General features: G+C 44.2%; 1 protein-coding gene across 1 annotated transcript in view; it reads left to right on the top strand.

Annotated features, from left to right (window-relative positions):
• Positions 1–13,469, top strand: part of N4BP3 (NEDD4 binding protein 3) — a 37,814-nt gene that overhangs the window by 14,448 nt on the left and 9,897 nt on the right. Inside the window, exon 2 of the mRNA XM_020790216.3 lies at positions 12,711–13,139. Within this exon, the coding sequence (XP_020645875.3) occupies positions 12,741–13,139 (399 nt within the window). The 5' untranslated portion in view covers positions 12,711–12,740. The remainder of the gene's footprint in view (positions 1–12,710; positions 13,140–13,469) is intronic.

The following is a 13,469-nucleotide window of genomic DNA, read 5'->3' as shown; positions in this document are numbered from 1 at the left end:
TTAAAGACAATGAAAACCCATAATAGTAAACTTATGAGGTGGGCGTTAAACCTGCAAGATTATGACTTTGAAGTGAAGGTGGTCAGAGGGTCAAAGAACTGTGTTGCTGACGCCTTGTCAAGAAGACCCGAAGAGTGAAGACGGCGAAGAAACTATGGACTATGTATAGTTTGTTGACCAAAAGTTAAATGTACTTGTTTATTATACATGCTTGGTTTGTATTAATAAAGGTGACTTAATGTATTGTAAATGTTAATGTTTAAATGACTAAGTGATATGTTTAACCTAGAGTGTAAGTATGGTATTGTATGATAATGTATAACTGTTTTGTGTTGATCCTGGTTGTTTTTTGGAGAAAAGCACTTTAGCTTTTCCCCTGCAAAACAACTTATAAAGAGGGGAGGTGTTACATACAGCACTGATGGTACCTGTCTGTCATGGGTTTGGAGGGAAAGTTCCATCCTATGGGGAGTGGAAGGCGGGACATCAGGGAGGAGGGGCTGTACTGTATATATATTTGGAGCTTGTGTGGAGAAGTTTAGTTGTGGGAGTTGGAGTCTGTGTGTCAGACTGAGTACAACTGTGTGTTAGTTGGTACATACCTGATAGGTTCAGGTTTCTATTTGGGTAGCCAGAACTGATAGGTTCAGGGTCTGTGCTTTACTTTAAAGTGTTCTGTGTGAACCAAACTGTTGTATGTATGATTGAGACTAAGCCACGTTACAGTATCTTATTTACTTGATCTTTTTATTTACCCTGTTTGTTATTTAAATAAACCTTGTTCTTTTGTTTGTTAAAAATCCATTCCTGGTCTGTGTGACTCCTTATAGGGAATGGTTGGTGGCAGCTTAATTAAAGTGTGGCATACTCCAGTAGGTCTGGGGTTGTCACAGATGCAAAACTAAAAATAGAGAAATGACAGGCATCCCTCACCCCACCCTGTGTCCCTCAAAATGCTGCTTGTGCCCTCTAGTTAGGGTCTCAAATTATTTCTTAGCTTGCAGAGAGTTGCAAGATTCTGCCTGGAGAAAATTGGTTAACAGACTCAGACGGGAATAGTGGGAGCATCCTCCTGGTCACTGCTTTTCTTCATCGGATGGGACTCTCTCTTGGTCTGTGTGGTATCAAATGTGGGATGGATTCTGTAATAACAGGAAAACACAGAGAGAGGCAGAGAGAATGACAGGCAATAATCAGTAACTAAAGCACATACTGTAGTTTTCTGATCCTGAATGCACAATTAGTTGTGTGAGGTATACGAAACCTGTATTTCTGATATTGCCATGATTATTGGTAAAGATCTCCCATGGAAACTGCAGTGTAAAACTGGATGCATAGTGACTATTTGTCTTGCTTCGTGCATCTAGATTGTGATCCTGCAGAATGCAGGTGCTGGTGAGTATTGGGTCAACAGGAGTATTAGTTAGCTTGTCTGGCCTTTGACAAAAGAGAATTTACTTGTGAGGAGTCATGAGAAACCTCCCCCCATATATGGGAGACACTATTTCCAGCTGTTGGTGCCGGTGGGAAGAATGTTAGATAAATATAGGAAGCCCACACAAAAATGAAATGGACAGGGGAAAGTCATGAGACTCAGACATGACAGTACTAATACCTTGGAGAAAATGATCCTTTATTGCCTTGCTTACTTGTGTGAAGTGCTGTGTTCTGGCACCCCATTGTTTGAGTAGAGCAGGGATGAGAAGACTTTTCTAGCTGAGAGATCAGATTCATATATTGGAAGAGCCTCTTGTGACGTGTTGCAGAAGAGGGCATGGCATGGAGGAGGGCCAAAGCAAAATGAGGTAGGTCAGGGATACTGTAAATCTCACCAGACTGCCTCAGTATCATGCAAATCTTGACTATCTGCAAAGAACAGCTCTTGTGCCATGCAAAATCCTGTCAGTTTACAAACAAGGGTGCCTCTGTAATAAATTTTTTTTTCTGGTCTTTAAATGTAAAAGCAGTGGACTTCTAGCACCTTAGAGACTTTCTTTGCCACAAGCTTTTGTGCAATCCATAAAATAACTTGTTATACCACAATACTCTTCTCCCTTGCAATGCAGTGCATTGTTGGTTATACACTGATTTCCCCCCCCAATAAATAAATATTTAAGTATCCAATAAATACTGTTTTCTGCATGGAGGACTTGAATTTATTGATACGTATTGTAGATCACGGTCTGATTGCTACTGTACAGAAATATTTTCAGATACATTAAAAAGCAAAGAAGTCAGACTGAAATTACAGTGTATTTCCATAAAGCTAAACTTTCTCCCCTACCCCAACCTATTCGAGCTGACGACAAGGAGAATGAAAACCTTTGTAAATGTGAATTGTAAATACTGTACAGTGCAGTGTTGTAATTAGAGACCGTCACGAAGTGCCGGTTTGGTAGTTTGTGCTGGTTCAGTAGATGGTTAAACAGATGTTCTGCGCTTCAGCACCCTGACCTTCCAGCTGGCACCCACCCAGAAGAAGCCTGCTTGGAGGGGTTGGGATGCCGAGCCAGAACACCTATTTGGCTGTCCACCAAACAAGCATTGTGCCTATCTCTAATTGTAAGCATTATCTAGTACATATAGTTAATACAGTAAACATATAAATTATCTCACTTCCTCTGTGTCAATGAACCATTTGTGCTTTCTAGTTACATTTTTTGGGGGTGGGGCATAAGATTTTGAATTACACGGGGGCCCAGCACCCCTAACCCAATGCGTTGTTGAAAGAAGAAGTGTACTCTTTATTGTATTTGCTGCAACACACCAGCAGAGCTATCTCTTTCTCAGGTCTACAAACAAGAGCTCTTGTTCCATGCAAAACCTTCCAGAATTCCTTCCTAGACTATAAAGAGCTCCTTATCTCTGATTGGAGATAAGGGAAGAAGGAGTTGCAGGTGAGTTGGGGAGTCTCTGCAGAGTGAATTAGGCTTACAGGCAAAGGTTCAACCCTTGGAAGTAAAGTTTGATTTGGGTATTTGTGCGTGGAGGCAACTTTCAGGGTTGTTAGCAGAGTATTGTGATGACATTCCCCTGTGTGTTCCAAATGCAGGCTGTTTTGAGCAAAGTGGTGCTTTTGTATGCATGCTGTTTTCCATAATTTCCCCATCTCTGACATTCTTCCTTATCAATTCTGAGTGTGCATAATGTAAGTACAGAGAAGTGAAATACTGTGAGTTCCATTGCAAACAGCTGTCAAACCACTTTCTATGGAGTTAGGAACAAGGAGACTCAAGATCAGATCCCTTGCTGTGCTATGAAGTATTCCACAGTCTACTGCTATACAGGAAGACCTGAATTGTTGTGGACTTAATAGGGACAAGGAGCCATGTAAAAAACTGGTTACTTACCCTCTAATTGTGGTTCTTCAAGTGGTCGTCTGTGAACTCACACTTCTAGATTTTCTCTGTGCTTTCAACAACATTCTGGAACCTCCTGGAGCTGATCTGATTAACTTTGATGGGGACCCCACCACTCCACTGAGCATAGCAACAGGTTTATCCCTCCCTTTTCTCCCAATTCTATGTCTGTATACAGTATAGGTTATGCACACCAGACATCCACAGAAGGGAGTATCGTGGTTTGTGTGAGTTCACAGACAACTACTTGCAGAATCAGAGTTACAGGTAAGCAATCTTCTTTTTCATGGTCTCTGTGACACCTATGGGAGTTTAACAAGTCCACCTGAAGGAAGGGGGGGTCACAGAAGAAATAAGAAAAGGTAACCCTGCCAAAGCTCTTATCTTGATGTGACCTCACTCACTTCTGGTCTGAAGATCAGGGTGTCGGAATTCCAATACTTGTTCCAAAGATGGTTGAGACCACAGTCTCAAGAAGACTAACATTGCCTCTCATATACATGTACCATCATTTTTTGGACTATTTGTCCACAGTTTTTCTGCACTATCCATACAGGGATAGTACGCAGCCTGATGAAGTGGAATTTCTCCATGAAAGCTTGCAATTTGTTTAACTTTTAGCAGTCCAATAAAAGGTATCACCCACTCTTCCATTTGTGTAATCTTGGGGACCACATGGCTTTTTCCTTGTTCACTCACTTCTAGTTTGTAATGTGTGATAAAGGTGGCTGACTGTGATCATGTAGCTGCATTATCAGGTAGGTGTTAAGTAGTGGGATGACTTTAAAAAATAGTTGGCACAGTAGATGCATGAGTAGAATGAGCTTGAATCCCTTGAGCAATAGGTAGTCATGCCAACTTATAGGTAAACTTGATAGTTGATGCCATCCATTTTGACAGCTGTTGTGAAGAATCTGCTTGGCCTTTTTTCAAAGTGCTATAACATACAAAAGAGATGCTTGGTTTGACAAAATGGCTTAATAGAAGGACTAAGTGTAATAAATGTCATGTGTATGCAATGCCCATTTCAAGCCAGTTGATAACTCTTTTTATCAGCTTTTCAAATCAGTTTTTATGACCACCATCAGCTCCAGCACATATATGCAATTGTGGACTTTCTGGGATAAACAGAGATGGTGACTGTATCCATTGCAACATGAATCTAGTGTAGTTCAAGCTGGGCATTTGGAATTAAATTATAGGTCTTGGTACAGATGGGTGAGAGAGGCCCACTGGTGAAATGCTATGAAGACACACATTAGAATTTGTATATGCAATCTTGGAGGTTTCTCAAAGAGTTGTTCAGTCTCCTTGATAAACCAGAATTGCCCCATTCTCATATGCAACTATGTACAAGGAATTAGCTACTGTTGATGCTGTGAATCCAAACACTACATTCATGAGATACTCTGAATGATAACATTCATGAGATTCATATTTTGTCTCACAGTACTAGTGCTCTGCCTATAGGAGATGCGACCATAGTAATTTGGGCATCCAAGTGAATACAGTGGTGCCTCGCTAGACGATTGCCTCGTGGGACGAAAAACCCGCAAGACAATTGGTTTTTGCGATCACTATGGTGCCTCGCAAGACTTTTTTTCTATGACCATGCTTTGCAATAATTTTTTTTAGACCTATGCTTCGAAAGACTTTTTTTTTGAGACCAATGCATAGGGAACCTTGCAAGATGATTTTTTCACAAGCACATACACACACACCCTGCCCCCCTGCATAGACTCCCACCCACATGCATGCTCCTACCCCCATGCATGCGTGCCCTCCACACACATGCATACACTCACACCCCTGCCTGCCTGCCCCTTGCACAGACGCCCGCCTGCATGCACACATGTCTACACACCCCACATGCATGGATGCATGCATGCCCCACGTGCGCAGAGTTGAAGGCAACGGACTGGACAAAATGGCAATGTGGGCTGGATGTGGCCTGCAGGTCGTAGTTTGGGGACACTTGTATGAGGTGAATACTTTTGGAGCAATTGAGAGGCCAAATGAAAGAACTCTGAATTGGAAAATGTGTGTATCTGTGAACTGGAGGAATCTCCTGTAGAAAGAAAACATGGCTGTGTGGGAGTATATATCTTGGCAACACATGGCAACATACGAGTCTCTTCAATGTAATAGTGTTAACATGGTTTGGTTGGTGATTGTGTGGGAATGCTTATTTATTAACTATAACTTGGGAATAGTTAGACACCTCAATAAGTCTTGTTATTTTGCAGGGGTGTACTGTTTTTATGGTTTCTTTGGGAAGCAAGGTCTTTAGATTGCTTTGTGGTGACAAGGTGCCAAATTTTATGATATTCAGTATCCTAATTTTGTGATCTCCAAGACCTAGGAGACTGTAATAATGACTCACTGGTCATGGAAGTAAGGCTGGAGTCTGTTTCTGAAGAAGAAACAGAAGCCACAGAAGAGAATTATATATGGTGATAGCAATGAAGTTCTGAGTCAAAAACAGTGTTTAGGTGTGTTTGAAGACTTCTTTTCAGAAGAGCATTGCTTTTATTTTAGGTAGGAGTGTGGGAATAGAAAGTTTGGGTTGGTGACTTCAGTAATGTGACAAAACCAGTCTATGGCACCTTTGTTATTGTCACTATTGTAAAGCTCCATACATTCAGAGTCCCAGATACATTGGTTTTCTCACTAAATTGGCCATAACTGAAGGTCTTCCACTGTGAATCTAACATCTGATGTAAGGCTTGAGACCTTTAGCCATGCATGCTGACAGAAAGTCACCATACCTTCTGGGGTTTTGGTTGCAGAATCTGCAGCATGATAGACTGTATTAATTTTCTGCTCTAGTAGATGATATCCATTTGCTTGAAAGATCATGGCTGTATTTCAATCACCATTTGGCAGACTGTTTAATAGGAGGATTGTCTTTTCCAAAAGGTACCGTACTTTCAGTAAGCCCACACATGTGCTTTTTAATTCATAATATACAGGGACAAGTCTCCAGATTAATATAGCCTCCTACCCATAATGTCCAACTTCTTTCCCCTTTATCAGTTGGAGTGAAAGGTGGGCAGTGTTTAGATTTCCCTTGTGCTGCATCTTCCATTGTGGAGTTTAGGGTGAGATGCTTGAACAGAAACTTGTATTACTTCTGCATTCAGTAAAGCTGGTTTATCTGAAGGTTGGTGGAATGGATGATAGCATCTGCCAGGACTGCCTTTAACCTATAAAACAGAAGGCAACTATGGGGGGCACCATTTTAAAAACAGAATCTAGTACAGATTCAACTGTTTTCATATGTCCTGCTTCAATGCAGATGCCATACTAGGGAAATGATCTGCAAAGGATTGTACATCCTCTGTTGGAGAGATTAAATAAAATCTATTACAAATAGGAACTAAACTGGTCTTATTCAATTCTTTATTACAATGCATCAGCTCGTCTATGCTGAGATATCTGTGCTACCATCCAACTGTTATTTCTAGTTGGGAGCCACAGTTAAGGGAATACTAGTCCACATTTGTAGCTTTTCACTTCCGTTCCTTCTCATCCCACTGATTACGTTACCCCACCTAACCATGTGTATAATAATACATGCATATGATAAAAATTGGCTGCAATCCACAAAAACTTTTGCCAAATAAAGCTTCAGACAATGTTCCCCAAACAAAGCAAATGTGCACTGCTTTCCCTTCCATAGAACAGCATGAGTCTGCTGCAGCAAAAACACCATAGTGGTGAAAGTGGTGGCACCCTTGATCAGCAGTGTGGTGGAGGCAGGGCTCATAGGGTCAAACCCTGGGATTTTTTTTGAACACCAGGGACTATGCTATCAGTCACCACTACCCCCAGGCTAACCTTTTCCTTCTGAGCTTAGCTACCATCGTGAATAGGTAATTTAGAGCCATTGCCTTTACAGAAGACTGTTCCTCAATTATTGATATGCAGTCATTTAGCAGTTTGCAGGTTAGAGCTCTCCTTATGGGGTGGGGGTGGGGGTGCTGTATGGACTGTCACAATGAGGACCTGAAATTCAAAATGTTCCACTAAAGTCCTGGCCTAATGCTGTCAAAGAAGAACAATAACAATGACATCAAGAAAGAAAGGAGCTGCTGTTCCTAGAAAGCCCCTGAAGTGCTGCGCTGCAGCCTCAGTTGGAGAACAGCACTGTAGCAGCAATGGTGGCAGTGGCGAGTTTGCAAAGCTCCCGGCATATTGCAAACGAAGCAGCACCAGGCCGTGATTGCAAGGAAGCAGAAGAGCTGCCGCCACAAGATGATCCTTGCAGTGCTGCTCTGTTCTCGGAGAAAGAACAGGCAATGGGAGAAGAGTGGTGCTTAAGGGCCTTCCTGGGGCAGTGATTCCTCTACTTGTTCTTTCTCCTTGCTGTATGCTGGTGCTACTTGCAAGAAGGAGGGGAATGGCTGTCACCTTGCTGCCAATCTGACTGCTGCTTCTCATTAGCAGCAAAGGTCCTTTCTTGGGGCAAAGGCTTCACCATGCCGAGCACCCTGCTTTGCCTCAAGCAGCAGAAGCCAACCAGACATCCTAGGTAACAACTTTTTGTGTGTGAAGGATAGCTAAAAGGCTAAATGGGAAAAAAAAGGAAATTTGAAACACATACAGTATTGGGAAAGAAAATGAATTAGGTAGGAAGGGCAAAATACAAGTTCACGAGGCATCTTGAAGAGGAAATGTTTGAGATACATGCTTCCTTGGGGGGGGGATACAGTCAAGAGTTATTGGATATCAGTCTATATGAGCTGCCTTCCATCCTAACAAATCTGATGGATTGAATTTACATACAGAGAAAGTGGACTGCTTTCTAGATCTGGTTGATTAACTGCTGGATAGCTCAGTGGCTTATGTATCTGGCTACGGAGCCAGAGGTTGGGAGTTTGATTCTCCACTGTACCTCCTTGACAGGGGCTGGACATGATTATCAATATGGTCCTTTCCATCTCTGCAATTCTAAGATTATTATTAAGACATTAGTAGCCAGAATTAACCCAACTTCACTCTACCCTTTCTCACTGTCAAACTTCCCACACACAGTCTGCAGCTCCCAGAAATAAGCAGAGGAGCTTGAATTCCAGTTGCTGATTTCATTTCTTCTACCTGAGAGCCCACGCAACTAGCTCTTTGGAAGGGTTACCGGATCCTTTATAGGGCGCCCACAAGACAGGGCCAGAGCTGTCAGACAGGTTGGGTGTTGGGTGGTGGGAGAGAAAGACGGAAAGGGCAATTAAATATGTGCCATGACCATTATTTTTATTTACAATGTACACAGAAAAGTAGAAGCCAAGCGGTGCGACCATCTAAGCCAGGGAAGTTCTAAAAGGCAGTGGGCTTGGTGCTGTGTAGGAATCTGAGTCACCAGCTCCCTGGGATGTACACAGAACCACTCCGTCCTATCTGTCCTGATGTTATGCTGGGAAAGGCTCGTTATAAAGAGAATCTTGAGTTAACATTTCTGGCTTTGCCGCATGAATTGGGGAGCCAGTTATGTGCCTGCAGGGTGGAGAGCCTGTCCTCCTCTGCAACAACTGTGTCAACATCTGCTCAAGGTTTGCTGGCTCTTTGCCACAGACCTGCTTGGAACAGACTATATCTTCAGTTCATGTGGGAGCGTAAAGAGATGTGTGGAAGATGGCTGTCATGGAAACCTTTCCCTTTGGCACTGCCCTGATCCTGTCCATGTGATGTGATTACAGTTGGCTTCCAGGCCTCTAAAGGAGAAAGGCTAGAACTTGGGGTCTCTCTTTTTTTTTTGTCAGTGTTAAGGATTGACTTTGTTCTCCCTTTTGGCAAAGTCCTGTCTCATGGTCACTTGTTTCTCGGTTGATGGCAATTCTTTAACTCCGGGGTACGAGGATGTTGGGTTAATTAAATGCCTAATAATTAATGAGCCCATGCAATGTTTAGGGTCATTGTTTTGAGGGCAAGAGCCTAAATGTGCGGAAGAAATCTTACTTAAAATGGAGCATGGAAGTCTTGCTGCTTTCGGTGAGTGAGGAAATGAGTCCTCATTTAATAAAGCTGAGAATTGACACTGTTAGGGGGCAACCAGTCATGGATTTATCGTGCAGTTTGGGGACAGGCGACTTCTTTCCTTTTTCCAGCTACCACATGACGGGCGGGAAATTGCAAACCAGCCCATCTCTTATACTTTCCTACTTGTCCATTTTCGGGTCTTTTTGAGGGGACACTGGGTAAGATCACTCTCTTTTGGTTTGGTTCCACCATGTGTGATCACTGGAACTGAACCAGAACGGAGGGCTCAAGCTGTCACTTTGCTTAAGTCACCTCATTATATTGGCTAATTAAAAACCTCCTCTTACTTTTCCGTGGGTGGAGAGAGAGAACATGCAAAGGTTGCTATTGATTTTTAAGGCCATTGCTTGGTCAGCAAGCGCCATGACACTTAGAAGTAATTTTAAAAAATGGGAAGCTTCCTCCTGGCTCCCGTAGTTTAGGTCTGCCAGCTACTGGCACAGGTAGGGTCCATCATGACATTTGGATCTGTTAATGATGCAAACATAGATTGGATATGAATGACTTGGGGGTACCCAGTGTGGTGTAGTGGATAGAGCGACAGGCTAGGATTCAGGAGGCCTGGGTTCAAATCCCCATTCAAACATGGAAACTCATTGGTTCTGTCGAACTGGTAAAACGACTCCTGAAATATCTTATTTACTTTGAAAGCTGTTGCTGTAAGTCGGTTCTGACTTGACAGAACACAACAATAGAGGAATAGAGCAGCATTTCCCTTTACTTTTGGAGTCTTACCCTGAGCACATAGGCCTACTGGACATGTGAAGCAGAAGGAGATGATAAAACAAACTGGCCCATTTCAGATTACAATTGGAGATACTGTACCATTTTTGAATATTAAAAATTTAAGGTGACACATTCCAGTGTAGCACCTTAGAGATCTTTCACCCCATTTTTCTGCCTGTGTACAGGTTTAAACTCAAGCATTGGGAGACCAAATTTCATAAGGGAGAGAATAGGGACATGTCTGGTGTCTTTCACTTGGAAACTATTAATATCAGGCTTCCACCTAGCAGAGTGATGAGTACAGTATCTGAAGCCTTCACACCTGCTCAGGAAGTGATGCAGCCTGGTCTGTTTTATCTCCTGAATAGCCTTTCCTGTTTCCAACACTTTAGCTCTTACGCTACCCCTTCCCCTTCTCAGCAGCTGCTTTCAATTTAACTCCCTGGAACATTACCTATGGAAGGGAAGTTCTGTTTTATCAGAATGATGAGTTGATGCCAAGATGCTTCAGTTCTTGGCTAGAGAAATCAGACCACCCTTCCCCACCAAGTAGTTAAAGAGGCCAGAGTCCTTTGTTAAGCTACAGCAGTGCTTCCCAACCATAAAACACAACTCTGCCACTTTAAGAGCACCAGGGACTTTTATGTTCTCCCATATGGAGTCCAGGGAGGGCAGAGCATTCCTCCTTCACCAGCTCCAATACACCTTTTAGGTAGACTAAGCAAGGAGTGTCACAATAAGGATGCAGGCTTGGAGGCTGCCTTGCACCTGGGTAGTCTCAACTCCTACTCCGGCTGTTCCTGGACATCTCCCTGGCATGGATGGCAGAGCTGTGATGCAGTATGCCTTCTGCGAGGCATGCCCAATGTCCAACCATACCCAGGAGGTTTTGTCTTGCTGACAAGGTGGCTGTGGGAGGTGGGGCAGCTGGCTCTGTCTAGAACCTACCTTTGGTAAAGGATGCCCCTGTGGCTTCCTTTGGTAGCACCATGCCTAGTGCTGGTCCCTACAGTGCTTCATCACCAGTCACCTAGCCTCATCCTTGTGCGCTTGTGCTGCTTCCTCTGGAGAGATTAAGAACTCCTCCCACCGGCCAGTGTCAGGATCACAGTGATGGATAGTTTCCCAACTCTCAGTGAAGCATCCCACAACCACGGGCACCTCTTGGGCTTCCAGGTGCCTCCCACTCTACTGCATGAGCCCAACAGTCTTCTCCCTCTTCCAACTCACTCTCCTCCTTAAATCTCCATGCTCACCTGCATGCCCTCTAGGGCAGAGGTCCCCAACCCCTGGTCCGCGGCCCGGTGCCGATCTGTGGCCTGAGCGGACTGGGTCACGAAGACAGACCTCCCGCCCCACCCCCTCCACACGCTCACCTACACAAAGGCTGTTTGCGCCTGCGCACGTACTCATGCACATACAGTGGTGCTGTGCTTGTGTGGGCGCTTGGGTGCTTGTGCGCATGTGAAAACGGCACAGCCGCAATTGCGCATGTGCACGAGCGTTTATGCCCACACAAGCCCCGTGCTGCCATTTGCGCATGGTCCTGGTTATTCTACATAGGAACCTGATGGTATTAATGAACCTATAAGAATCACAGGTTTGGCTTGATCCATTTAAACAGGTAATTTCTTGTGGCAATGGAGGCAGAGAAAGTGCATTCTCTGAATCAGTTCCATTATTGTATTCAATTTCTTATCTTCCTGCTTGTATCTTCATGACATAGGAGTGCAGGACAATGTGACCAGGCTGCCATACTCCTGTGCTATAGTTAATGGGTTCATTGTAGTTGGAGCACATCATAGTTGGGAGATGGAGCAGGTAATATGTGTTTCACACACAACATGAGATCTGTATTTGAGGGGAATGGAGCTGAAACAGAAGAGAGATTCTCAGCATCTGTTAAGTGCCTGCCTTTCCATTTCCGCCTCTAAATTAGCTGGACATCTAGTTGACTAAAGCCATATTGTCCACTAACACCCCAACAAAATGGTAGGAGACCCAGGCAGGGACTCTGTATTTACACCAGTCCAAGAGCTGATTTGGGGTAAGAGACAAGGATCTACACTAGCCTTTGTTAGAGAAAAAGGGGTGGTTGTACAAGTAATGCTCGTCTTAGAGTTCCTTCTTGGACACATCCCACATATTTATGGTGGTTTTTCGCCTTTTTGCCTGAGGCAGGGGGAGGAGCTCAATTTGGGAGTTAGCTGTCATGGGAAGAGAACAGCAACGGCAGCAGCTTAGGCCTGTGTGGGGAGCTGGGTGGGGCGGAACTTGTTGGACTTACTTCTTCCTGGTAAGGCATCTTATATGTTTGGACTCTGCTCTGGCTAGGTGAGTAAAGCAAGGCAGTTAAGGAGATGCAAAGAAGAGCAGAAGCCCTGAATTCTGCTTGGGATGACTTGTAAACGTCCATGGGTTGTGTTGGTAACCTCAGCTACCAAGGCTGGAGATGCTTGGAACTGATAATGATTGTTCACTGTCTGGAATCAATCAGGATAGATTTTTAGCCTGGTTGCCCCCAGGGACTGGTGGGGAACAAACATATCAATAATTTTTTTTTTGTGCACATGTGACTTCTTTCGGCAGTGCTGGAATCCTACTTGTCTCTAAATCTCCATGGCAACAGCCCAGACCTCTCATGTGACCTGTGACCCCAGCCATTGTATTTTTGATCCTTACTCTCTGGATCCTGAGCCGGACAACGACAGCAGCATGGGTAGCGTGGGCAGCCTGGTAGAGAAGCAGGATTTCTCCCCAACTGCACCAGGAGGCCTACGAGGGATGCGCCAGCCAGATGGATTGCTACGGAAAGGAATGTCCCAGCGGGAAGTCTTTGGTTACTTACATGGGGGCAAACAGGATACTCGGGCTGAGAAAAAGTCATCCAGTGGTGGCTTTAAACGGGACTATGAGAGTGACCGGGAGAACCAGTCCCCTGACCGCTACTTCCGGGACAATCAGCGAGGGACAGATTTCTCGAAGAGTTCCTTGCCTGAACGTGGACGCTTTGACAAGGTGAGGAGGTGTGGGAGCAGTAATGGAAACGTTTTTCAGCCGAGACCAAGGAGAAGGGGAACAGGGGTGGGGCTTTGTGGCATAAATCTTATTTTTTAAAATCACTGGCCTTTAGCATAAGCTATCCCCTCATGACAAGGACAGGCCACACATGATTCGTGGTTCATATACACTTAACCTCCCATTCTTGCAGCCTCTGCACTACTCACAATCTCCCCATAGTCCCCGCTCCCCCTGAGCAGCGGTTCCCACCCTTGGGTAATCCAGGTGGTCTAGGACTAAAACTCCCAGAAACCCTTGGCTGGTGGTGAATGATTCTGGGAATTGCAG

The sequence above is a fragment of the Pogona vitticeps genome, chromosome 2 (genome assembly GCF_051106095.1).
Source record: "Pogona vitticeps strain Pit_001003342236 chromosome 2, PviZW2.1, whole genome shotgun sequence".
Classification (NCBI taxonomy): domain Eukaryota; kingdom Metazoa; phylum Chordata; class Lepidosauria; order Squamata; family Agamidae; genus Pogona; species Pogona vitticeps.
Note: the sequence above shows the minus strand (reverse complement) of the source record. Positions and strands in the feature narration are given on the sequence as shown.